The 26,039-nt window shown below is 66.5% G+C and overlaps 2 protein-coding genes across 5 annotated transcripts; one reads left to right on the top strand and one right to left on the bottom strand.

Moving 5' to 3' along the window:
• FASTK (Fas activated serine/threonine kinase) lies at nt 1-9,844 on the top strand. The gene is made up of 10 exons (XM_048294352.1): nt 1-102; nt 447-1,050; nt 3,627-4,097; nt 4,658-4,806; nt 5,024-5,240; nt 5,370-5,529; nt 6,092-6,183; nt 6,444-7,065; nt 7,381-7,495; nt 9,193-9,844. The coding sequence occupies exons 2-10, from the start codon at nt 492-494 to the stop codon at nt 9,277-9,279; spliced, it is 2,472 nt and encodes an 823-aa protein (XP_048150309.1). The 5' UTR covers nt 1-102; nt 447-491; the 3' UTR covers nt 9,280-9,844.
• On the bottom strand, nt 9,845-25,909 carry SLC4A2 (solute carrier family 4 member 2). 4 transcript variants are annotated; one of them, XM_048294217.1, is made up of 24 exons: nt 25,862-25,909; nt 25,114-25,168; nt 20,341-20,484; nt 17,563-17,731; nt 17,202-17,437; nt 16,941-17,065; nt 16,556-16,779; nt 15,695-15,831; nt 15,439-15,619; nt 15,218-15,353; nt 14,897-15,080; nt 14,704-14,818; nt 14,437-14,621; nt 13,680-13,893; nt 13,361-13,582; nt 13,057-13,205; nt 12,702-12,896; nt 12,379-12,621; nt 12,161-12,250; nt 11,795-11,961; nt 11,459-11,712; nt 10,983-11,152; nt 10,523-10,696; nt 9,845-10,391 (listed from the first exon to the last, which is right to left on the bottom strand). In XM_048294217.1, the coding sequence occupies exons 3-24, from the start codon at nt 20,398-20,400 to the stop codon at nt 10,311-10,313; spliced, it is 3,711 nt and encodes a 1,236-aa protein (XP_048150174.1). In that variant the 5' UTR covers nt 20,401-20,484; nt 25,114-25,168; nt 25,862-25,909; the 3' UTR covers nt 9,845-10,310. The 4 variants fall into 4 exon arrangements, with proteins under 4 accessions (XP_048150174.1, XP_048150090.1, XP_048149917.1 ...); XM_048294133.1 differs by lacking the exons at nt 20,341-20,484; nt 25,114-25,168; nt 25,862-25,909 and adding an exon at nt 19,814-20,169; XM_048293960.1 differs by lacking the exons at nt 20,341-20,484; nt 25,114-25,168; nt 25,862-25,909 and adding an exon at nt 18,558-18,636.
• Between the last annotated feature and the right edge of the window lie 130 nt (nt 25,910-26,039).

A 26,039-nucleotide genomic window follows, 5' to 3' on the forward strand; every position in this document is an offset into this window, starting at 1 on the left:
GGGCGGGGCCGCGGGAAGATGGCGGCGGGGCTGCGCTCCCGGGCCGTGTCCATGTCCCGGCGGCGCTGAGTGGCGGCGGGACCGAGCGGCCGCCAGCGCCATGTACGGCCGGCCCGGATGGAGGGCGGGGAATCCAGCCGGGGGGGCTAGGGTGGGCCTGGTACCGGCTGGAGGTCGGTGTGTGCCCGGGAGAGGGGCGGGCGCTGTGGGGCGGGGGACACCGGGCAGGCCGGAGGGCACCACGGGGCTGCGCGGGACGCGGGCCCGGACACGGTGGCGGGCCCGGTGCGGGTGGTTGTGCGGGCGGGGGCACCCGGGGGCGGGGATCCCTGTGCACGGGGGGAATCCCTGCCAGGTCGGGGAGTGCCCGCGGCCGCCCGTGCCCCCCGCCGGCCCCGGCTGTCCCACCGTTCCCCCCGTCACGTCCCCGCCGGTCTGTCCCGCAGGGTCCTCCGGAGCCGCGGAGCCCCCCGCGCCGCGCCGCCCCCGCCATGCTGTGCCCGCTGCTGTGCCCATGGCTCCGCGCTCTGACCCGGGCGGGCCCGCGGGGCCCGGCTGCCCGTGAGCGCCGCGGTGCCGCGATGTTCCCCGCCTGCTGCTGCGCCGGCAAGGCCAGGCCGCGGCTGCTGCTGCCCCTGGACCCCTACGGCCATGGGCTGCTGCCCACCGTGCACCCGGACGGCGGCCGGGGCCGGACCCATGGCAAGAGGAAGAGCTGGAACTTCATCCACGAGAAGATGAGCTACGACACCTTCTTCACCATGAAGCGGCTGATCGAGCGTTCACGCAGTGTGGGTGAGGTGCTCCGCTGGGTCACGCAGAACCCGGGCAAGGTGTCGGCTAGTCACTACCCCATAGCGCTTCACAAGCTGGGGCAGCTCCTGCAGCAGCAACCAGGGCCGCCCATGGGGGCTGGGGACGGCCGTGGGCCCGCGGGGCAGGTGCTGGAGCAGCCCGAGTTCCACGTGCTCTGCCAGGCCATCGTCAGCGGCTGCGCCAAGTTCGACAACTTCAGCATCGTCAACTGCCTGTACGCAGCGGCCGCGCTGGGTGAGCCACCCCCAGGGGTCTCGGACGGGCGGGAGCACAGCGCTGCAACAGGGGCCAGGGCCCGGGTCTGGGGGGATTTATGTGGTGGTGGATTTGTAGCAGATGGAGCTATGACCCTTGGGGGCTCTGGTCAGGGGGCAGGAGGGCTCGGGGAGCTCAGCTCAGCAGGGATGCTCTGCTCCTCCGGGGCAGGAGGGCTGAGTATCCCTGGCTGACCACAAGGTCAGTGCTGGAGCCAAGGGGAGTCACGGTGCTGGGCAGCCCTGCCTGGAAGGATGTGTATCAGCCACTTCTGGAGCTGAGTTCCAAGCCCTGAAAACCAGGAAACACCTGAGCACTGATGGGGGAGACCATGGGTTTGGCTGAACTCTTGGAGGGGACAAGCCCCATGTCACCAGGTGTTGCTATGTGGGAGAGAGGGTTTGAGGTATTTGGGTTCCTGTGCAGCTTCCTTGGGGTGCTACTGAGCTGGGGAGGCCCCGTCCTGAGGGGCTGTGTCCCAGGGGAGGCTGCATCCCAGAGGCTCCTCCTTCTGTGGGCTGAGGTGACCCTACAAGTTCTTCTGCTTCGAGGAAGGGGGTGGGGTCTACATCCAAAGAGGGGTGGACAGCAGGGCAGTAGGGGGAATCTTTCCCTCTCCCCCACGCAGGTGAGGCCCTACCTGCAGTGCTGCTTCCAGCTCTGAAGCCCAGCAGCAGAAAGACATGGAGCGAGTCCAGGGGAGGCCATGGAGATGCTCCAAGGGCTGGAGCTCCTCTGCTCTGGAGAGGGACTTTGGACAGGGTCCTGGAGGGACAAGACTGGGGGAATGGTCTCCCACTGCCAGGTGGCAGGGTTAGATGGGATATTGGGAAGGAATTCTTCCCTGAGAGGGTGGTGAGGCTCTGGCACAGGATGCCCAGAGAAGCTGTGGCTGCCCTGTCCCTAGAAGTGTCCAAGGCCAGGCTGGACAGGGTTTGGAGCAATCTGGGATAGTGGAAGGTGTCCCTGGTCATGGCAGGAGGTTGGAACTGGGTGATCTTTAAGGTCCCTTCCCACCCAAACAATTCCAGGATTCCACAATCCGGCGGGTGCCTGCCCTCCTGCCCGTGGCTCCCCTCATCCTGTTCTCCTTCCCGTTCCCCACGGCCTTCCTGGGCCAGGGCTCGGTGGAACCGCCCGGCCACTGTTGACGCAGTAACTCGAGCCCCTGCCGGGGGTGGGGGGGCCGGTTCTGCCCGTCGGCCCCAGGCCTGCGGCGCCGGGTGTTTGTTGACACTGAGCCGGAGCTGCCGGCGCTGCTGCCCTCGCCAGGCTCCCCATGCTGGGCCCCCCACAGCTCTGCTGTGCCCCCCACTTTGTTCTGTCCCCTTGTCCCTCATTAACACAAACTCCAGCTTTCTTTTGAGGCCTTTTTATGGAACAAAGCAGCTGCTCAGACCAAATCTGCACGTTCCCCCTCCTGAGTTCTGATTAACAATAACCCGCAGTGACTTGCCCTGCGCTGCCCCTCGGCCTGTGCCTGCCCAAATCCTAGGGCGATGGGAAGCTCCAGGCCCCCCAACGCTCTTTGCCTCTGCTGAGGAGATCCCTCCTGACAGCCAAGGCACTGAGCCTGTGCCCAGGCCTGGATAACATGTCCTGAGCTGCAGGGAAGTGTTTCCCTGGGAGCCAGGTTGCACAAGCTAAAGCTGAACTGGGAAACGGGAGAAGGTCAAAAAAGCCAAAGGATTAGTCCGTGATGGAACAAACAGGGTTTAGTTTGGTCACATGGGATGTCACAGTTGTTTTCCAACCACAACTTTTTTTTACGAACTTTTTGAGGTGAGTTTTTTGGGTGCCCAGAGTCTCTGGAAGTGTTCCAGGCCAGGTTGGACAGGTCTTGGAGCAACCTGGTCTAGTGGAAGTGTCCTTGCCCATGGCAGAGGGATGGAACTGGATGGGATTTAAGGTTCCTTCCAATCCAAAACAGTCTGGTGTTGCAGTGGGGATACTGCAACACGCATATATCAAACCAGGAGTCCCGTGGAAAGGAAATATATATGGACAGACAGATTCTTGATAGCTGTTTCAGAGATGTTTATTTCTCCAGCCGCATGGCCGGGGCTCTGCTGAGGAACTGTTCCAGTCACGGGGCCAAGGGTCCTTCTGCCCGCGCAGGGAACACAAACCAACCAATGGGAACGAGGCTGAGCAGGGGCAGGAAACCCCGTGTCTGTGCCCTCAGGGCCCCTCTCCCAGGGCTCCATGGCAGGGGAGGGACCCCAACAGTCTGGGATTTTGGGATTCTATGAATTATTTATCTTTGGGATGTTTGAGAGTTAGGAAAAGAACCTTGCTATTGTGGGTGAGCTGCAGGGCTCCCATTCCAGTGGGATGGGTGGGAATGACTCCGCAGTTCCATGCAGTGTTTTCCATGGGTGCAGATGCGCTGATGTTCTGCCAGTGCTTCCCCTTCCCCTTCTCGTTTGGTCACTGATCCAGCACATCCATGCAGTCACGGCAGTGGGTTCCTGCCCAAGCTCCAGAGGTGGCTGTGCCATGCAGCTGAGCCATGCCCAGGATCTGAGCCGTGCCTGTGCCCGTCCCCCCTCCAGGGCTGCCCGGGGAGTCACCGCTCGTGCGGGTGCTGGAGGACGAGTCCCGCAGCCGCCTGGGCCGCTTCAACCAGAAGGACGTGTCGATGGTGTTCAGCAGCGTGATGCGGCTGCACCCCTCCAGCCCCCACCCGCTGGTCGAGTCCTGCCTCAGTAGCCTGGAGCGGCACCTGGAGAAGGAGCGGCACCCCCAGACCCTCTTCCTGCTGCTCTCCTACTACCGGCTGCGGGCGCAGGCGCTGCAGGGCCACGCGGCCTCTGACCAGCAGCTCATCAACAACCGCAAGATCCTGCGGCTGGTGCGGCACACGCTGGGCCAGGTGAGCGCCATGCGGGAGCACGAGCTGGCGCTGCTGGACGAGATGCTGGCCCTGTGTGCCCAGGAGGCCAACAACAAGGCCCTGGAGGCCATCTTCAGCTCCCAGCTCTTCTACGAGAACCGGCAGGAGCGCTTCATTCGCAGCATGGCAGGTGAGGGGTGCCCAGGTGGGGTCCCAGCATTGCCACCCACATGGGGGGTGCAGAGCTCTGGTCGGGCAGAGGACATGGGGGCCCCTGGCCAGGTGGGGGCAACCTCGCAGACGCCTTCCCTGGCCCTGGGGACGTTTGGGTGGTGACAGCCCCAGCTGGGGCCCTGCTGAGCCACAGAACTGGAGCAGAAGGAGCCCTGTGTTGTGGCCACCCTTGTCACTGACTGCCCAGCCCTCTGACAGGCTGGGAGCCCCCCATTCCTCCAGGGACTGTTTTCCCACAGTGCCTCCAGGCTGGGCACAGTGGAGTTCTGGTGGGGTTTTACAGAAGGCCCCACCTGTGCACATTCCAGCTGTGCCTTCTGGCTGTGCATGACAGGAATCTGCCTGAGCCTCTCACCTGAGGGTTTTTAGGAACTGCCTGGCTTTTGAGGTTTTTAGGACTGGCGCTACTGTCCGGTCCTGTCCTCCCACCTGCCCGAGCTATGGTGGCCGCAGAGGACCTGCGGCGGGGACAGAGCTGGCCCCTGTGACGGCCTCCCCACTGTGTTGGCTCGGCAGAGTGGCTGCCCCGGAAGGCAGAGAACCTCACCCCCTACACCATGGCCCTCATCGCCAAGTACGTGGCGCGGCACCGGCTGCGTGAGCCGCGGCTGCTCGACACCATCGCCAACTTCCTGCTGAAGCGTGGGGAGCAGCTCGACAGCAAGGTGAGCGCTCGCCTCACCTATGGGGTCACCTCCATCTGTGGGCACACCTGGGCAAAGGAGCCATGGCTCTTCTCCATCGTGATGGGGCATTCCAGGGGACCAGGGGTCATGCCCCCGTCCTGGCGGGCTCTGAGCACCCGTCTCTTCGTGGCACTGGGCAGGTGGCCCCGACCTGTCCCTTGTCCCACCCTGGTCCCACACTCTTCTCTTGCCACAGGTGATCCAGAAGCTGGTGTTCCCCTTCAGCCGGATGAACTACCGCCCCTCCAACCACGGCGAGCTCTTTCCCAAGCTGGAGGCCATCCTGGAGCAGAAGGCCAGCAGCTCACCACTGGCCACCGTCAACATCCTCATGTCCATGTTCCAGCTCAGCCACTTCCCGCAGACTGTCCTGCACCAGGTCTTCTCCCCAGGCTTCATCACCAATGTCATGAGTACGTTGGGCCTTTGCCAGGGTGCTCCCAGCTGGCAGAGCCCTGGCTGGCGTGAGGGTGGTCCCCAGCAGCATGGCTGGGTGAGGGGATGCCCATCCCGGTGGGCTCCATCTGAGCTGCCCCCCACAGGCAGCCCCTACGCGCTGATTGTGCGCCGGTACCTGTCGCTGCTGGACGCGGCGGTGGAGCTGGAGTTCCGCGAGTACAGCGGCCCCCGCCTCGACCCGCGCTACCGCGTCCTCATGTTCGAGCACGCCCTGACTGCCGACGAGGCCAACAGGAAATACAGGTGGGGGGGGAGAGGGGGAGCACCCCTCTGCTGTCCCTCGCAGTGGGGGACACGGGGTCTGTGACCTACTCTGGCAGGATCCCAGATGGTGCTGGGATAAAGGCCCCTATAAAGGCAGCTCCAAAGCCTGTGGGGTAGCTCTGTAGAATCACAGAATCATTTAGAATTGCAGAATTGTTTGGGTTCAGAAAGCCTTGGAGACCGTGGAGTCCACCCGTCCCCCAGCACTGCCAAGCCCACCACTGACCATGTCCCCAAGTGCCACATCCACGTGGCTGTTAAATTCCCCCAGGGATGGGGACTTCCCCCTGCCCTGGGCAGTGGTGCCAGGGCTGGGCAGCCCTTTTGGGAGGCTTTTAGTGTCCCAATACTGCAAGGACCTTTTCTGCAGAAGGAACTGGAGCCCATCCCCTCTTGACCCCCAACAGCAGAGCCCAAAACTCCAGCTCTGTGGCTCCTGCTCCTGGGGGTTCCCGTCTCTGCATGGATGTACTCAGCACCAGCAGTGCTGGGGAGATGTGCCAGCCCCTGCAGTGTCCCCCTGACTGTCCCTTCCTTGCAGCTACAAGGGGCTGGTGGCCGAGGCGCTGCGACAACTGGTGGGGGAGGAATGCTACCGGCAGGACGAGGTGCTCCCCCCTGGGTACTGCACAGGTAACCCCCCTGGGCTGTGGGGAGAGGGCTGCCAGGTGGGGTCTGGGGGCTGAGGATGGGAGTTTATTTGGGGCAGAATGAGCTCTGGCTGCTTTGTCACTGCCTTCCCTGTGACACTGCCTTTGGGACAAAGCTCCCTGAGCCCTCCCCTTGCAGAAATGGGGGGTTCCCCTGTGCCTCTGGCACAGACTCCCAGCTGGGGCACAGAATTCCCAAGCCCATGTCCCATCAGTTGCTGATCCCTGTTCTGTCTCCTGCAGACTTCCTGCTGTGGATCAACCGCTCAGGCACGGTGCTGCCTCTCTCACGCGTTCCGGCAGCTTCCAGGGCTCCCCCAGCCACGTCCCCCGTCACCATGTCCCTGCGGTCCAGTGTCCTCGCCCTCACCTCAGACTTGCAGGACTTTGCCCCATTTGCTCCAGAGACGCCCAGCAGCCCCCCAGGCCCCCGGGAGAGCGGCCGGGCCGGGCGGTTCCTGCCGGCGCTCTGTCCAGCGCCAGGGGGGCCCTGCTTCCAGCCCCCCTCGGACTATTACTGCGGGCTGAGCAAGGAGCCGTCCCTGGCCAGCCCGGGCAGCTCCACACTCAGCAGCCCCTCCGAGTGCCTCTCGGCGCCGCCACCCAGCACCCCCGACTGCTCCCCCCGCACCTCTACCACCTCCCTCTTCCAGTTCCCCATCGGCAAAATCCTGGAGGAGGAGGAGGAGACCGCCAGCTGCCCCAGCCAAGAACACGGCTGCTTCCAGGGGGAACGGGCCCAGGAGGAACCTGAGGAGCGGAGCCCCCCAGCCAGCGAGGACGCCGGCCCCCCACCCTCACCATGCCGGCCCAGCCCCAAGCGGGGGCCAGGCGAGGGGCTTCAGGGTGCCGAGGAGATACAGAGGTATGGAGCAGGGCCATGTCCCTGGGCCATGTCCCTGGTCCCTTCTGGCAGGACAGCCACCCTGGCACTGCCTTGGGCTCCTGCCCACTAAGACGCTCAGCCCTGGCCCCTTCCTGCCCACTGCCATGGGGCACCCACAGACCCATGTCCCCACTGCCCTGAGGTGCTGGATACAGCTGTCCCTGCCACCAGCAGGATCTGGGGTCGTTTGGGGTGCTACTCTTCAGCTGCCACAGTGCTGGGGAGTAAGGTCCATAGGGTGGGGTGATACTGAGGTGTGGAGTGACACTGTGCTCCCCGCTGTCCCCTCTACAGGGTGGTGCTGTCGGTCAATGACAAGTGGCACTACTGCCAGAACTCCGACATCCTGGTGGGTTCCCGGGCCATGAGGGACCGGCACCTGCGGCTGCTGGGATACTGTCTGGTGCAGGTAAGTGGAGGCTGCCCCTAACTCCTCAGGGCCGGGGGACACAGTGGGTGATGGGCTGTGAGCTGGCATCTGATGGGCCCAGAGCTGAGAGCTGGTATCCCCATGGAAGGATGGGCCCAGACCTGGCATCCCCACTGTAAACACTCCTGTTCCTGTGAGAGGAAGCAGGGCTGACTCATCCTCATGTCTCCTTGCCCCCCCCACCCCATCCAGGACTTTTTCCATGCAGCTAGTGGGTGTCACCAGTCCTGATGGAAAGCAGAGACAAGGAACAGTCTGTCCTGTGAGCTGAGACCCAACCTGAGTGAGGGGAAGGGGAGGGTGTTCAGCCTGGGCTGGCAGACACAGCCATGGTGGCGGCGTTGGGTGTGGGGCCTCAGGGTGAAATCAGGTGGGAGGGACACACGTGTCCACGTGTGGTGACCTGTGATCCCATGTGCTGAGGGGGCAGGAGGGAGGTTGGGTCACCTTCTGTGCCAGAGCCCTGCCTGCCCTGGTTCCAGCCCCAGCTGCTCTCTGCCGAGTGCTGGGGCTGGAAGAGCCCTCAGGTGTTGCAGCTCCTTTGGCAAACTCCAGGTGTTGGTTTAGGATGTGCAGCTCCCACATGCTTGTTTGTGGGTGGTTTTAGCCTGAGGATGAGTCTTTCTGAGGAAAATGGCACTGGAAATGAGCCCTCAGTCCTGTTCACTCTTGTACTGCAGAGGGGACCAGGATTGCAGCAGTGGATCCACCATGCCATCCCACAGCCATTCCCAAACTGCCTCACCCCCTGCTGCCGCCAGGCCGTGCCAGCACCGGCTCCTCCTCATTCTGGAGCTCAGCAGCCCAGAGCCCCGTGGTTGTGCAGAGCTCTGGAGTCCCGTGATTCTGCTGAGGAATCACCTGGGAGCTGCCCAGCAGCGTAGCCGGGCCAGGAGCAGGGCCAGCTCTCCCCTGAGCTGGTGTTTGGGCTGGGCTGGCCAGGACTGTCCCTCCTGCAGAAGGCACAGCAACGACCCAGCTGAAGGGACTTTACAGCCCATCCAGTGCCACCCCTTTCCACAGACAAGGACACCTTCCACTGTCCCAGGCTGCTCCAAGCCCTGTCCAGCCTGGCCTTGAACACTGCCAGGGATCCAGGGGCAGCCACAGCTGCTCTGGGCACCCTGTGCCAGGGCCTGCCCACCCTCCCAGCCAGGAATTCCTTCCCAATATCCCATCTAACCCTGTCCTGTGTCAGTGGGAAGCCATTCCCGTTGCTCTGTCCCTCCAGGCTCTTGTCCCTCCAGTCCCTCTCCAGCTCTCTTGGAGCACCTTTAGGCACTGGAAAGGGCTCTAGAAGGTCTCCCCAGAGCCTTCTCTTTCCAGGTGAACACCCCCAGCTCTCGCCTTTCATGGAGGCTGCTGACAGGGGCTTGAGGGTGGGGTGAGGCTCGAGACTCCTCTCTGTGTGCCTGCACCACCTGCCCAGGTCTGAGCTAAGGCTGCATGAGCCTGGAGCTGGGAATTGTCTACACTTCCCACACCACTGTCCATGCTTGTGTCCATCCCCTTGGCAGGAACTGCGCTGCCCTCCTTCTCCAGGGAGGGTCCTGTGTCCTGGTTCTTCCTCCCACCACCACAGAAGGCTGAATGGGGCTGTGGGCTGGTGGTACTGGGGATACAAGTGGGGTCAGACATGCTGTCACCGCTCTGACGTCATCCCTGTCCCCTCACAGCTGCCCTACACGGAGCTGGAGAAGGTGAGTGGCATCGAGGAGGCCAAGCACTACCTGCGGCAGAAGCTGAGGGAGCTGCGCTTCTGAGGGATGGATCCGGGGGGTGTGGGGGGCCAGGTGGGTGCTGCCAGCCCCTTCCCCTGTGCAGGGGGATACGGAGCTGCCCCCCATCCCGGGGGGTCAGGGGGATATGGAGATGCTCCCCGTCCTGGGGGGCCAGGCTGTGGGGCCAGGCTGTGGGCACCTGCCCCCGCTGTGGGACTGGGGGAGTGAGATTATTTATTGCCATTATGGGGGGCTGGGGTGTGACTTGAGGGGTGCGTGTGGGGGGGGGGGGGGGGATGTTACTGGGGAAGGTCCCTCGTGGCCCCCCTGCCCCGGCTCTGCCACTTGAGCCCAGTCTGTTGCTGCAGGGGCTGGGCCTGGCCTGGGCTTCCCTCGGCACTGGGGTATCCCTGTGCTCCCACCACTGCTACCGGGATGGGGGCTGGGCCCGGCCCCTCCGTGGGGTGCAGGGGTCCCGGGGGGCTGCAGTGGATGATATGCAGGGCCGGGAGTGGGGTGTGCACATGGGGCTGTTCGCAGGGCCTGGGCCAGGAGGAGGGGGGTGCTCGGGAAGGGGGGAACTTTCCAATAAAACTGGTGAAAAGTGTGCAAAGTCCAGTCTCTTTATTAGTCGAAGGCAGCGGGGGGGGCCCCGGCCCCCAGCCCGGTAGCCTCCCAGGGCCTGCTCGGAGCAGGCCTCCCTTGGCAGGGGGGTCCCCCCAGCACCTCTGCCCTGAGCCCCGTGCTCGGGATAAAGCTGTTTATTGCCTTTGAATTGCGTGTTTCATGAACCCCGGGGGGCTCAGGTGACGCCTGAGTGTCGGGCGGGAGCCGAGGGGCTGCTGAGGGGGCCGGGGGGCTCTGTCCCGGGGCGTGGGCAGCAGTGTCCAAGGGGCTGTACCGCGGCGGCGAGCCTGGGGCCGGCGTCTCTTTGGCAGGTGCCCTCCGAGAGCCTGGGGAGCGCAGGGCCCCGTCCCCGCGGGGCACGGCCACACAGCCGCCGCCCCCGGCCCCGCGGTGCGGGGGTCCCGCCGTGCCCGGCGCCCATCGCGGGCCGTGAGCCGCTGGCGCCGTCACACCGGCATCGGCATCTCGTTGTACTCGTCCACACCCTCCCGCTCGTCCAGGATGGGCTCGGCCTCGGCTGCGTCCAGCTGCAGGACACGGCGGCTGAGGGGCAGCGAGGGCCCCCGGCCCTGCCCTGCCCAGGAGGCCGCCGCTCCCCGCCTCCCCCCGGGACAAGCGACGCAGCCACTTACACACTTCATTTCCCGGCCGTACTTACACACTTCATTTCCCGGTCGGTGAAGATACGGCTGAGCAGGCACATGCGGAGCGGCACCGTGAGGATGAGGATGAAGGGGAAGGCGAGGGAGGCCACAGTGGACATGACGGCCCAGAGCACGGCCAGGCAGGCCAGCTGCAGCCCGGTGAACAGGTGCATGCGCAGCGTGCGCACCTGGGCACGGAGAGGTGTCAGGCTCAGCCGGGCCCTGTGTCCCCCTGGCACCATGGGCACAGCTTGGCCCAGGGGTACCCACAGCCCCAGACACGGTCCCCCCCCCACCCCACCAGGGTCTGGCTGCCCCAGAGTCCCTACTCTGCCCTCCTCTGCCCCCCCAAACAAGGCTCTGCCACAGCCTGTCCTGCAGACACCCCAGCTCCCACACACATGTACCCAAGCCTGGCTGCTGTCCCAGACAAGGGTCCTGCCCCTAAGGATCTTCCCCAGGCCCCCTTCCCACCTTTTTGACATAGGTGACATCAGGGTGGTGCTTGGGGGGCATCAGCAGCAGCTGCAGGCGCTCGTAGAACTGGATGCCATTGAGGGAGGTGACACCCATGTAGAGGAAGATGCCGAAGAGCACAGCCAGCGGGATCTGCCGCAGCAGGTCCCCAATGACGATAGACAGCCCTGGGCCGGAGCAGTGTCAGCCTGGGGAGCGGGCTCAGCACAGCCGTCCAGCCCCACCTCCCCCTGCCCACTTAAGCCCCTCGTATGGGGAGGGTCCCACATCCCTCTGTCCACTGGGGACAGGATGACCACACCAATTTGTCTGGGGCTCAGGGTGCCCCAGCTCAATTCCCCACACTGCCCCTTCCCCACTCCAGCCCCTCCATGGCTCCCCAGCCCCCTCCACGCTGCTCCCTCCCCACTGCAACCACCCAGGGCTGCCCCCTCCGCACCAGAGTCCCCCCAGGTCCTGAGGGCCAGACCTACCGACAAGCACGGCCACCAGCAGCCCGGTGACCCGCTGCTCCTTCACCTCCTGGATCTTGGGCTTGTCCCCAGGTGCCACGGCCTTGCTCATGACAGTGAGGGCGTTGGCATGGGTGACTGAGCGCACGGTGGCTGCGGCGAGCCAGGGCAACCCAAAGAGAGCGAAGAAGCCGCCCATGGCCACAATGAGCAGGAGGTCGAGGTGGAACCCGGAGCCCTTCTGCAGCATCCGCTCCTTCTTGCTGATGATCAGCCTGGGCACAAGGGCAGATGGTTGGCACAGCACAGGCTCCCTTTGCCCCACCAATGCCCCCTGCCCGGCCACACTGCACTCACGTGGTGATCTGGGTCTCCATGAAGATGAGGATGAAGACGAGGATGGCAGGGAGGCCGCTGGCCACCATCATCCACACAGGGAAGGCACTCTCCACACCCAGGGGGTTGATCACCCAACCCCGCTTGTCTGGGGCGGTCACTGAAAACCCACTGGGCACACTCAGCTTCTGCAGGGGGCGGGGGAGACAGAAATGCTGAGAGGGCACTGGCTGTGCTCCACAGAGTGAGAGGGGCCACAGAGGCACCGGGACCCACAGGAACCAGACTCAAAGGGAGAGGGAAGGTCAGATGCTGGGAGCCAGAGGTGGCCATAGGAGGTTGTGGGGTGAGGAGTCCTGCCCAGGAGGTGGGTGGGTGGCTGCTCACCTGTGTGTAGGTGTCCTGGATGCTGTAGTCCACCAGCACCATCACCAGGATGGCAATGGGCACCCCAAAGTCCCCGATGAGCCTCCGGATCTGGGGGGAACACCAGCACCAGCCTGGCCACAGCCCCCCTGGCTCACCCCAGCCCCCCTGGGCTCATCCCAGCCCCACGGCCCCCAGGCTCACCCCAGCCCCACGGCCACACGGCCATCCCCACGCACCCGTCCAGGGAAGAAGCGGCTGTTCTTGAACTTGCGCAGGAAGAAGGCGATGAAGAAGGTGCCGGCCATGAGCACAAGTGAGAGCAGCGCCGTGTTGGGCTGCCCTGTGACCTTGGTGGCACCGCGGGCAGCCGGACTGGTGCCCAGGGCTGTGCTGTTGGTCGCAGCCACACTGCCGTTGCCCCAGGCCTCGGCTGAGCTGTTGGCGCTCAGGCAGCCGTGCAGCGGGTGCTCTTGGAAGATCTGCAGCAGGAGGATGGGACGTTCAGCCCCACCCTGCCGCAGCCCTGCCACAGCCCCCCGGCTCATCCTCCACAGCTCACCTTGGCCAGCTTGGAAAAGGTCTCATAGATGAAGATGAGGGAGATGAGAAAGGCAAAGATCTCCTGGGTGAAGCGGGAGACAAAACGCACCAGGAAGCTGCCCTCAAAGGCCACCATGACCAGCACGATGAGGATGAGCCAGAAGCCAATCCAGACACGCCCCACCAGGTACTCCAGCTCGTTGGACGTGCAGAACTGCCCAGCCATATGGACAGATGATGGACAGACAGGTGTCAGGATGGTCATGGGGCCGGACAGAGCCCTGGCAGGAGGGCTGTGGGAATGTCTACCCCGGGCAGTGGGGCCAGGGCGGGGGTGTCTCCCCCAGCCCCCAGGGCAGACCCCAGCACCTCACCGTGAAAAAGGCTTCCTCAAAGACAAGCAGTGGCCCCGAGAAGCCGATGACGAGCAGGGGCTGAGCACCCAGCAGGCAGAAGAGGACACCCTGCAGCGACGTGGAGATGATCAGCTCCGACACCCCGATCAGATCCTGCGTCTTCTCTCCTGCGGCAGAACAGGCTCAGGCACACCATCAGGATGGGCCCTTTGACCTTGGCATCACAGCCCTGCCCGCAGCACACGCACCGGGCAGCACCCAGCACCCCCTGCAGCCCCCGTGACCCCACCACCCCCGGCAGGCCTCCACAGCCCCCACTCACCCAGCAGCCCCCCGAAGGTGATGGCAGGCGACAGCGCAGCGAAGTAGATGAAGATGACGGCGGCAATGCATTGGGGGTCCAGCGCATCGCGGAAGTCACTCAGGTACTGCGGGTACCTCCGCCGCACGTCCCGGATCAGCCCCCCGAAGGGGCGGCCCGTGCGCCTCAGGGGGTCATCGTCCTCCTCGGCCTCGTCCTCCACCACCTTCAGCTTCAGCAGCGCTGGAGGCGGGCAGATGCACGGACGGACAGACAGTGAGACCCCAACAGCTGGGACACCCTCCCAAACCTTGCCCCGGCCCCAGCCCTGCCCTGGCACCTTTCTCTTCAGGGGACTTGGGCTCCAGCAGCAGCCTCCGCTCCTGCTCCATCCTCTTCTTCAGCATCTCGCGCTGGAAGTGGGCGACGCTGCGCAGCAGCTCCTCGCCCTGCACCTCGGATGGCGGCAGCACCACGCTGCAGTCCAGGAACTCGTTGATGGCATTCAGCAGGTCGTGTCGGTCATCAGCCAGGTAGGCAGCCTCATGGAATTGCTGGGAGCCATGGCAGGGTCAGTGCCCATGCCACAGCTCTGTGGTGTCCTGACAGCCCAGCATCGCACAGCCCCAAGCCCAGGGCCTCAGCATGGCCCTGGCCCTGGCACAGTCCTGAGCCCCCAACTCTGGCAGAGCCCTGGCCCCCTCCCCAATATAGCCATGAGACCCCAATACGGCAAGGCCCAACTCCCATCCTGGCGTGGCCCCAAGCTCCCCAGCCCCGACAGGACCCCAAGCCGTCATCCTGGCATGTCTCTGAGACCCCAGCACTGGCATAATCTGAGCCGTCCAGCCCATCCCATCCAAGTCCTGAGCTCCCGCCCCCATCACAGCCCCAAACCCCCAACCCAGTGGTGCCTCAAGACCCTGGCCCCAGCACAACCCTGAACCCCCAGCCCTGAGCTCCTTCTCCAGAACAGCCTCAAGCCCCTGCCCCAGTAGAGCCCTGAACCCCCATCCTGGCACAGCCCCAAACCCCCCAACCTGGCACAGCCTGAGCCCCCCCACCCTGGCAGGACCCCAGTGCCCCAGGGCACGGACCTTGTCGGACATGAGGGTGGAGATGGAACGCCCAATCTCATGATAGTCCATGTGGGTGCTGCTGGGGCCCAGCAGCACGAAGAGGAATCGCACAGGCACAGGCACCTCCAGCACCGCGTCCAGCTCCACAGCCTCCTGCAGCCGCACAAAGGCCATGGTGGGCTGGTCCAGGAACTCCACACAGCCTGGGGGGCACAAGGGGCACAGGGGTCACCAGGGTGCCTGGCAGGAGGTCCCCACCCCCCTGTCCTGCCCACCCCTCCATACCCACAAGCACCACCGTGGCCTCAGCATTGTCTGGGATCTTCTCCAGCAGCTTCAGCTCGTGCTTTGACTTGGAGCGAGTGATGCCGGCTGGGGGCGTGGGAGTGAGGACCTCCCTCTGTGGGGACAGAGTGGGGGACTGGGGTCAGAGCCCTTCCCCGAGACAGAGGTAGGGCTGGGGGGCCATGGCACTCACCTCCCGCTCCACGTCAACGCGCGTGTCGTGCTCGCCGGCGTGGCCGGCTATGAGGGGCTCGGTGACAGCTGGCTCACTGCCCTCAGCCACGTGGTTGGTGCTGTGGTGGTGCACGAGCAGGGAGCCCAGGCTGCCCGCCGAGATGTTCCGCGGGAAGGAGAACTCCTTCTCGTCGCTCGGGTGGCTGCGGGACAGGGCCAGGGCTGTCAATGGAGGTCCAATGGCACAGCCATTGCCAGAATCCCAGGGACAGCGTGAGCCCTGCAGCTCAGGGAGCAGAGCCCAGGGGAAGGAGGCTGTGTTTGTGCCCCCCATGCCCACCTGTGCTTGAGCAGCAGCGCCCGCAGCACGTTGGCACGGTCCTCGGCCCGGATCTGGTCCGTGATGACCATCTGCTCCACCACCTGGTGAGCCACCCCCGGCAGCGTCTTTTGGTCCAGGTCCAGGAGCACGGCCCCTGGACAAGGGAGGGGGGGCTGAGGCCAGCAGGGACAGGACCCCACCTCACCATGGGACCCGCAGAGTGGTCTCCGCCTCCCTACCGTGGGCCAGGGTCTTGCGGAGCTCCAGGAGGCTGCGGAAGGAGAGGGAGGCCACATGTGGCTTGCCCCAGCGGTCCGTCTCCTCCTCCACATCCTCCTCGAACTTGATCCAGCGTGCCGTCTCCTTCCACTGCAGCTCCTGGTTCTTGTCCGCCACCAGCTCGTTCAGCTCCACAAACACCTGCAGCACAGCGGGGGTCAGTGCTGGGGCCCAGGGCCCCTGTCCCTGCCCGTGCCCTGCCCCAGGACCCTGCACCTCGTGGGGCTGCCGGTCCTGCTTGCGCTGCCGCGTGCTGGGCTCCTTGTGGTCCTTGCTGACGTGGACCATCTGTGCCTTGGCGCTCTTCCGCACCAGGTGCCGGCGCACGCCCGGCACATCCTCAAAGCGGTGACCTGAGGGGGGTCAGCAATGGTATGGGGTGGGAAATCTGTGGGGCCCTGATTCTCAAACCCCAGCACAGGGGACACTGAGCCCTGGCATGAGCGGCCGTGGACCTGTGGGATGCGTCCTGCCTGGGATAGCTCAGGGCAGAGCGATCATCCCAGTGCTGGGGGCAAGTGCTGCAGCACTCGGGGGGTCACTTGGTCACCACCAGCAGTGTCAAGCAGGAGTCGAGGTAGCTCCTGGCACTGGGGTCACCTGCTCCCCATGTGCCAACACCCACATGTGCTCACTGGCACATGGGCTCTGCCCTGGCTGCGCTCCCCTGGGAGCTCCAGAGCAAAAGTGTCACCCGCCACCCTGAGAGTCCTGGACTGTGAATCCCTGGGGCCAGTGAGTGCCCAGGGGAGCTGCCACCACTGCTACTGCCGTCACTGGCTCCAGCTGCCCTGGGCTCAGCTCCTGGCCACACTCCACAGGGACTCAGCCCAGCCCTGGCACCAGGGATGAGTCCCCTGTGGTTCTCCCCAGCACTGGGAGCAGGGTCAGTGCCTGCACCCAGCCCAGCTTGACTGCAGCCACAAGGCAATCCGGCACTGCCGGCCCCACTGTCCCCAACCCACCATCCCCAGCCCCACTCCACTGGCACTGCCTCACCCACTGTCCCGGCCCTGCTCGCCCGACACAGACTGGTCACCAGTGCAGCCCCAGGTGCACAGGGAGCCTCCCACTCACTCTTCATGTAGTCCAGGTCGGCCGAGGCCAGTGTCTGTGCCTCCGACTCGTCTGTCGGCATCTTCTGGTACCGGTCCTGCTCAGCAGCTGTCATGCTGCCAATGCACCGCCGCTCGTGCAGGTTGTAGCTTCGGTGCCCCGGCTGTGACTTCGGCGCAGGGCGACCCGGGGATGCAGCCTCAGCAGCTGCCCCCTCCCCCAGAGCCCCCTGCTCTGCATCAGGGCTGCAAGATAGGAGCCCACCTCAGTGCCGAGCCCCCCCTCTGCACCCCAATCCTGTCATGGGGTACTGGAAGGGGCTGCCCAGTCCCCAGCCCTGCCATGGGGTGGCCAGAGGATGCTGCCAACTCCTCAAGAGCCCCAGCATTGCCCAACCCCAGCTCACCTGCTGGCCTGGGCTTCCTTCGGGGTCACGCCCCCCCGGGGCTCTGGGGGGGAGCCAGGCAGTGCTGCGGGGGCTGCTGGCTCCTCTGCCTGGCGGTCGGCCACCTCATCCTCCTGCAAGAAGAACTGGGGGGGGCAGGGGGTGAGCCGGCTGCTGGGGAGCCGTGTCTCCCTGGCCGTGGGCTCCTCTGGTACCCCAGCTGTGCCCAGACACCCCGAGCCGGGGGGCACAGCGCTGCCCGCACCCCAGCCCTGTCCTCACCTGCACTGCCTCGGCTGGCCCAGGCTGCCGCAGCTCCTCCGCCGACCGCTCTGTCTCCGTGTCGCACGCGTCATCCTCATCTTCTTCGGCCTCCTCGATGGTGGGGGTCTCTCCAGGGACAGAGGCCCGCCGAGCCTTCTTTTTGCCCTTTTTCGGGATCCCCTTCTTGCGGCGGGCGTCAGGGGGCAGGTGCGTGGAGAGGGGGTGGTGGATGTGGTGGGACGACTGGCGGTGGTCTGGGGGGGACCGGGAGTTGGTGCTGTGTTCCCTGCCCATTTCCTGCCCGTTCCCCACTCCCAGCTTGCCCCCCGTCTGCTCCCTGCCCATTCCCTGCTCTGTGCCAGCCCTTGGCCCTGCTCACACTCGAAGTCCTCCTCGCTGTAGCTGCGCCCAGCCTCCTCAGCGTTGCGGGGGTGAGCGTCGTTCAGGATCTCCTCGAAGCGCTCCACGCCCAGCGCCTTGTTCAGGTCCTTCTCCTCCTCCTCCTCCCCGAAGACAGGTGAGCCGGCACCCGGCGCCTCCTGCTCGGGCTGTGGGCCGGCAGCGGGGATGAGCGGGCACGCGGCCCCGGTGGCACCGCCGCCTGCCACGCCACTGGCCCCCAGCGCGCCCCGGTCCTGCAGCCCCGCGGGATGGGAGCCCCGGACAGGGGAGCCCCCAAAGGCACCCAAGGGCTGTGCGCGCCCTGCGCCCTGGGCTAGGCACCCACAGCATCATTCGCCCCCCACACACCCCCAGCACCCCCAGCCTCAGCGCTGTGCTCCAGTGTCACCTGCACCCCATGTGCCACAGCACCCCAGTTCCAAGCCCTGAGGCTGTGCCCCTGGGCATCCCAGTGCCCTGCTCTCCTAGGGACTGGGACCCAGCACCACCAGTGCCGTGCCCCCGGACAACCTCAGCACCCCCAGTGCCGTGCCCTGGTGCCTCCCGCACACCCCGCAGTGCTGTTCCCCCGGTCCAACCCCAGGGCTGTCCCCGCCCCGCTCCCCGGCCCCTGCACCCGCAGAGCCCCGGCGCTGTGCCCCCCCACCCAGTGCTGCTGCTGCACCCCGGCCGTGGGTGCTGGGGGGCCAAGGGGTGGGCTCGGGGGGGAGGGGCTGCGGGGGCAGGGGGGCGGGGCTGGGGGCGGGAGGGGATGCGGGGGCTGGGGGCGTAGAGGGATGTGGAGGAGTGGGGGGTGGGGGGGTTGCGCGGGGAATGCGGGACTGGGGGTTGCAGGGGGGGTGCGGGGACACGGGCGATGCGGAGCTGGGCTGGATACGAAGGATGCGGGGCTGGCGGTTGCGGGGGACTTGCTGGGGGAGTGCGGGAGGGGCTGCGGGGGCAGCGGGGGGGCGCGTCCCCGGCCGGTCCTACCTGAGTCATGGCGGAGCCGCTCCCGCCGCAGCTCCCGCAGCGCTTTATCGGAGCGGCGGGGACCGGCCGGGGATGGGGGCCGGGGTGGGGGAGAGCGAGGGGGGGGTCGGGGAGGGAACCGGGGGGGCGGCGGCTCCGTCCCGGCCTCGCCAAATATTGACGGAGCCGCCTCGCGCCCGTCTCAAGGTGACGGCGAACGCAGAGGGCACCGGCGGCACCGCGGCACCGGCGGCGGCCCCGGAGCGACCGGCCCCCCCCGAATGCACCGACTCCCTCCGGGATGCACCGGCCCCCCCGGAATGCACCGACTCCCCCCGGGATGCACCGGCCCCCTGGGATGCACCGGTCCCACTCGGGATGCGCCGATCCCCCCGCCAACTCCGGCCCCTCGGGACGCACCAACACCCCGGGACGCATCAGCCCCACCCGCCGAGCCGCGGCCCCCCCCGAGCAGCCGGCTCCCCTCGCCGAGCTCAGATTCTTCCCCCGGAATGCAGCGACCCCACGGTCACGCTCCAATGCCCCGGTGCTGCACGGCTCCCTCGGTAAATCCCCTCCCAGTGCTGCACCCACGGCCCCTGCGGGGGCTGCGCAGCCGCCCCCCCCCCGCCACGGCCCCCTCCAGTGACCCTGGGACCCAGGTCCTGGACCTGGGGTGGGGGGCAGGGGGGTACAGGGGCACCCCGGGCACCACGATCTGCCTGCAGGGACACGCCGGGCAGTGGGGGGAGCTCCCACCACCCCGAGTGGGCACCCCACAGCACTTGCTGGTCCAGGGCTGTGCTACGGCCACTCCACACGAATCCCAGCCCAGGTGTCATGTATGAGCACAGGTTCCCCATCCCCGCCCCCACCGCACAGTGATCACAGGGCCCCCCAGGGGGGTAACCCAGAGGGTGACACAGGGGGGTGACCCAGGTGACGACCCACGCCACCCCATCACACCCACCACCCTGGCACACAGAGCCTGCCACGTGATGGCAGCAGTGGCGTCAGCGACGTCCTGCACCTGCATCCCCCCACTCCTGCCACATCCCTTCCACCATCTCCACGACCCCTTTGATCCCCCCGACCCCTCAGGCCCCTTTGGCCATGGCCCCATGGCCCCAAACCTGCCGGGCTCCATCCTGCACCCCAGCAGCACCCAACACACTCCTTTGTCCGGCACCTGACGTGACCCTGGCACAGGTGGGCACGGTGCCCGGGGTTGGCACTGCAGAGAGAGCCCCCGACAGCCCCTCTAGGCCGCAGTTTACCTGGGAGCCCAGGAGGAACTCCATTAGGATGGGGCCAGTCCCATCCCCGGTCACGTGCGCACGACAGGGACTTGCCAACGGCACCGGGCAGCCGCGGCATGACATGGGGGTCAATCATTAACTCGGCCCGGGACCTGTCGCCAGGGCAGTGCCGGCACCGCGGGCACCACCACGGCCGTGCCACCAGCGGCACTGGCACCGTGCTGGCCCCAAGGGCACCTGCCACCCTGGCACAGCTGGCCTGGCCTGCCCCGGGGAGCTGCTGTGGGGCAGTCCTGCCCCATGGCTGAGCAATAGGGCAGGTACCACACAACACTGCCAGCACCCCACAACCCTGCCCCACAGCTGAGCAGTGGGGCAGGTGCTATGGGCACTGCCAGCACCCCACAGCCCAGCAACCGGGCATCCCCAGGCGCACCACGGCAGGAGGGCTGAGCCATGACCCCCGTCACCCCTCCAGGCAGCATCAGGGGGTGCAGCCTCTCATCCCCCCCAGCCATGAGGCCCGCCCCCGCGGTGGCACTTACGCTCTGGAAGGCTGAGGAGACAATGTGGTGAAGCTCAGAAGACACCTGGGAGTGGGTCATGGTGCCGGCACGGCCCCCGGCACAGCTGGCTTAGCCCTTTTCCTTCTCGCGGGGGCTCAGGGGATGCTGTCGGGGCAGCATAACCTGGGAACACAGAGGGGGATCAGGGGGTCCCCTCGGAGCAGTGCCGCAGGCAGGGGCCGGGCCTGCCCCTCCTCGGGTTGGGCTGGCTCCGGGCTGGTTTGTCTTGGCCACCGGTTGGAATGGGAGAGCTGTGGCCAAGACAAACGCCAGGAGGGGAGCGGAGTCGGGGCAGCGGGACCCCGGGCAAGCACCCAACCCTGTGGGGTGCAGGCAGGGTGCCAGACTCGGGGGGCACAGCATCACCCGACCCTCCTGAAACCCCACAACCCCCCCAGTTTCCCCAGCCCACCCAGCTTCCACCCACATTTGCCCCTTGGCAGCTCCCCGGGCCCTGCGCTGACCCCTCTGGCACCGGTGTGCTGGGTTTATTGCCACGGGAGCTGGCCCCACGTGACGGTGGGGACTGAGGAGGGTGGTGACGGATGACTGCGTCTCACATGAGTGGCATCACCATCCTCGTCACCGTCACTGCTGGGGTGCCAGCACGGTGGCTGTGGTGAGGGCTTGAGGGAGTCGTGGCCTCAGTGAATGCCAAGGCTGTGGCTCCTCGAGCCTCACCATGGCCCTGGATCCCACCTTTCCCCAAAATTCGGTGCTACCCTGCTCCGGCTGTTCCCTAATCCCTGCTCCCGTCCGGGGCCAGAGCCAGCACATCCACATTCCAGCAAGCAGATTATCCGCCCTGCCACGCCGCTCTCCTGGGGCGCCCGCCAAGCCGCCGCCAGCATTCAACCCCCCCCCCCCCCCCCCCCCCCCCAAATTCAGGATGGGGACCCTCCCACGGTGGGGACGTGGTGCTGGGCCACCACCTCGGTGGATGCCAGGGCACTGGTGCGGGATGGTATCGCTGCTCCCGGCACTAAGCAGCTTTTTGGGCTTAGTCCTGTGGGCAGCTTGGGATTAGTTTGGGAACACACTGGGATTGTTCTCAGGAACATCGTGCTCTCACCAAAACACCCAAAAAGCGGGTCCTGGCCCCCTGGCCCCCAGGTGCTACGGCAGGATGGTGACACTGGGGACATGTGGCGCCCAGGAGCCGGGGGCATGACCCCGCTGGAAAGGATGACGGGCAGCTGGGGGGGGGCACGGGGGGGGGACACTTCTGCTTTCCATGGCAGTCGCTGAGTCACGGACGAGCAGTGGCCGGGAACAGCTCAGGGCTCACGCCAGCCCTGTGGAAAGGGGCCAGAACAAGCCTTGATTGGTGCCCTATGGCCAACCCCACTCCCAGGACGCTCTGGCACCCTGGGATGGGGGGACAGATCCGGAGTAGACACCTCAGGACAGTCCCACCGTCACCACATGGCTGCAGTGCCAGCACCTTGCCCTGCTCCCGGGCAGAAGGGTCGGGACACACACCCGCGGCCACGGCGGCGACAGGACCGTGACGGTGTCGGTGCTGGCACCAGCACCAGCCGCGCCCCGCGCTCGGCCCCACAGCACAATGGCTCCTTGTGCAAGGCCGGGCCGCCCCGATAAGCGGGGCAGGACCGCGATCCCGAGCGGCTGCCAGCACTGGCCACGCCGGGAATGACCTGTCGCTGCCATGGGTGCTCAGCTCCGCCGCCACGGCCACTCCTGCGCCGCCGGAGTCACATTCCTGGGACCGGCCCTGGCCTGCCTGAGCTGCTGAGGCGATTAGAGGGCTCGGCCCTGGCCCCACACTGCCTTGGGGCTGCCCCAGAGGGCCCAGGAGCTCCTGGACCCACCTCTGCAGCGCTGGGGCAGTGGGCTGAGCGCGGTGGGAAGCAGGACCCGCATGAATGCTGGCACCCGCACTGCAGGCAGCACATTCACACCATGATACACATGTCCACACCAGGACAATTGTGTCCTGGGCAGCCTGTCCACACCGGGACAACCATGTCCACACCGGGACACCCACGTCCTGGGAAGCCAGTCCCCACATCCACACCAGGACAACCATGTCCATAGCACAGACCCAAAATCCCATGAGAAGGGACAAGACTGGGAGCAGGGGACCCCCAGGGCAGCAAGTGTCCTCCTGCCCACTCTCCCATGCCGGTGCCCCCACTACCAGCAGCACCATGACTCCTGTCACTACGTCTGCTGCCACCACCACGTCACTCGGCAGATCCCTGCCATGGCTCAGCACACAAACACGTGGCACCCACACTTGTGCCCACACTGGCACCAAGGCTGATGGTGACCCCTGCACCACGTTCCCCAGTCTCGGTGGTGACACCAGCTGCCCCCTCGGTGACAAGGAACACACCGTGTCGGTTGTGGCCTCCCTGCTGGCAGCACCCCCCAGCACAGCATGTGCCAGGCAGGAGGAATGGCTGGCGTGAGGCCAGCACAGCCCAGGCTGCGCCCATCGCCTGGGCAGACATGTCCAGGGAAGTCAGGAGACCCCCAGTTCCCTGCACCCCGAAATGGAGGAGGCCCAGTGGGTGCCCCAGCACTCTGCCCACCCCCAAGGATGGGAGTCCCCCCAGCTCCCTGCAGCCCCTTGCCCCTTGCTCCCCGCCCCAGCTCACCTGGCTGCTCTGGGAGACCCCTGGGAGATACTGGCACCCCGTGAGCCCCCCAGATCCCACCCAGCAGAGGCAGTTGGGATCCTGCACCCTCTCATCACCTTGGGACACCACGGAACGGAGCTGGGCCAGACACCACTGGCTCCCGCCTGGCAGAGCTTCATTCACTGAAACTTTGGAAACCAACACCAAAAATATTCGCCTCCCTCCCACCACACCCCCCTGCCCACCTACCAAAACTACCATGATCTTGAGATGAATCACAGCTCTGCACCCATGTGGTGCCACTACCACTGTCATTGCCACTGTCACCGATGTGCCAGGGTACCCCCCACCACCACACTGCCACCTCAGAGAGGCCAAGACCTCCCCCCAGGCAGCACCAGACCCGCAAGAGGCTCCTGCCATTGCCATCGGTGGTCCCCCCCCATTGTCTCATCCCAGGCCAGGAGGGGACAGGCACAGCTGCTCCCCACAACCCTGTGGGGACATGCACCAGCATTGACAGCTTGGTCCCTGCAGGATAGCACCTCTTTGAGGGGGTGGTCTGGCCACAGGGACAGCCGCTCTGTCACCTACGGCAGGTCTGGGCGACGCCCACCCACCCACGGCTGTCGGAGCCCACCGGGGAGGTATCACTGCCGCTGTGCCACCCCCGGTCCCGGCACAGCGTCGGCCACACTCACCCCATCACACGCCGGCCCGGTAAGCCCAAGGCTGCAGCAGCTCCTGCCGCTCCCACCTCCCGAGGACGGGGTCCTGCCCAGCGGGAATGGCGTGGGACCCCCGGCACGGCAGGGGTGAGGCCCGTCCGGAGCAGGACCGCGGGCAGCCGCACTGTGCCCGGAGCTGCCGAGCGCTGCCAGGAGTTTTATACCGGCTCAGGAGGAAAACAACCCGCGGGAGCAGCGGCGGGAGCGCGAGGCTTTGTTCCGTGGAGCAGCCCCGGATCCAAACAGCGCAGCTCTGCCAAGTCCTTCGCCGTGGCTCCCGTGGCGACCCCACTCCCGCCCCACGCGTCTTTGGGGACACAGGGGACATGACCCCCGCCATAAGCGCAGGGTCCCACGTCGGGCGAGGGTTGTGGCCACCCCCTTGGCCTCACGCCCCTGGAATGCCCCGTGCGGCGTCCTCGGGCAGCCAGCCCGGTCCCTGCGGCTACCACGTCCCGTCTAATGACAGGCTGTGACTGTGGGGGCTGCGACGGGGACAGCACGGGGACACGGCTCCCACGGTCCCCTCCCTTCCGCCGGCCGGGATGGCATCCGCAGGCAGGGTGGCACCTGGGTCACCCTCAGTCCTTCCCAGGGCACAGGAGGTGCCAGGAGGGTCCCCCAACCCGTCCTTTGGACCCTTCTGCCAGCCCCATCTCCTGTAGCATCGCTGCCCGCCCAGGACAGGTGACAAAACAGGTACAGACCTACCTGGGCACGGGGCCAGCCCCGCTCCCGGAGCGCGGGCGGAAGGGCTGCCGGCAGGGAGGCGCAGGTGCCGGTGCCAGTGGATCGTTAGAACGATCACATCCCGGGTTTTTTTGGCAACCGCTTGAAGCGGTGCAGCGACCCCGAAAGGCTCGACAGCAGGGTCCCCACTGGAGCCCTCCTCCGTGGGGGGACGGGGCAGGCACGGAGCCCTTCCCGCAGCACTGGGAGCTGCCAACATAATTCCACTACGGAGCGATCCCAACTCCTGACACCGTATCGAAGACCAAAAGGGTCTCTGCAGCTGGGAAGAGGGGCAGCCACAGGCAACGCAGCCCCCAAAACCTGTTCCCATCCCAACCTGCTGCCCTCTCCCTGGGGACGCGCTGTGGGGCCATGGGAGCCCACGCTCCGTGGGAGAGCCCCGGGCTGGAGCCGTGCCCGGCGTTGCTCAACGCCGGATGGTTTCGCAAGGGGCAGTGCCCCGGCACCGGCGGCTCTCAGCGGGCACCGTGCGACTCCCCAGGCCCCTCGGACACTCCGTTCAGGGGGAGCAGGACGGTGGCAGGTGGCTGGATGATCCTAGTCCCCTTCCTGGTCCTGTGGACCCCTCGGACCCCTCCGCTCGCGGGGAGCGGGTGGGTGCAGGACGGCTCCAGCCAGGTGACAGGGACACACACCTGGTCCCCCCCCAGCCCCGCGACTCTCACCTGCCGAGGGCTACCGGGCTCAGGCGCCGCGGGGGAAGCGCATGGAGCGGCCTCGCTGCAAGAGAGAGGGATAAAGATGGTGAAGGGTCCTGGATTTCCCCCTGCCCCACGCGGCGTCTGGGATCCACCGTGACCCCGAGAGCAGGGTCTGGGGTCACCTGAGACCACCCTGCACGGGGCTCCAGCGGCGGCGGGGAAAGGCCGAGCTCCAACGTCCCGGGCAGCATCGCTGCTGGCCGGGAGGACGGTGGTGCCGGGGTGTCCGGGAGGGGTCCAGAGGGGCCCCCCGGGCGTCCCGGGGTGCCGGGGTGGTCCTGGGGGATACCCGGGGCTGGGTATTGCTCCACCTGCAGCCGAAGGAGCCAAGGCATCCGGAGCATATGCTGGGAGACCCGGAGTCCCGGGACACGGCACAGCCGCCCTGAACCCCCCCACCGCGGCAGGGGCCCCGGGAAGGCAGCAGGGGGAAGCAGAGCCGCGGCCGCGCCGGGACCTGGAGTTGCCAGGGCGGGCCGGGACGGGACCGGGACTGAAGCTGCCGCGGGCGGGGCGGGAGAGGAGGGAGCGGAACGGAGGGGGCTCGGTGAGAGCAGCATGCGGGGAGCGGGGACAGCACCGGCGGGGACGAGCGGCACCGGGAGGGGAGGGCAGGGGCACCGGGACCGGGACCGGGACCGGACCAGCCGTGCTGCACCCTGCCAGCCCCACCGCCTCTGCTCACGATCCCGCTGCTGGTGCCGCCGCTTACCGGACAGTCCGGCCGCGCCGGGCGGGTCTGCGCGTCCCCGCGGGGCGGAGCAGCGGGAGCGCGCCGGGACGGGGCGGCACCGGGCGGGTCCGCACCGCTTCCGGCACCAATCCGGCGGGTGCGGACACCGTCTCCGCAATGGGTTCCCCGGAGGGCCCCCACGCAGTGCCTCTGTGCC

This window comes from Corvus hawaiiensis, chromosome 1, assembly GCF_020740725.1.
Source record: "Corvus hawaiiensis isolate bCorHaw1 chromosome 1, bCorHaw1.pri.cur, whole genome shotgun sequence".
Classification (NCBI taxonomy): Eukaryota; Metazoa; Chordata; class Aves; order Passeriformes; family Corvidae; genus Corvus; species Corvus hawaiiensis.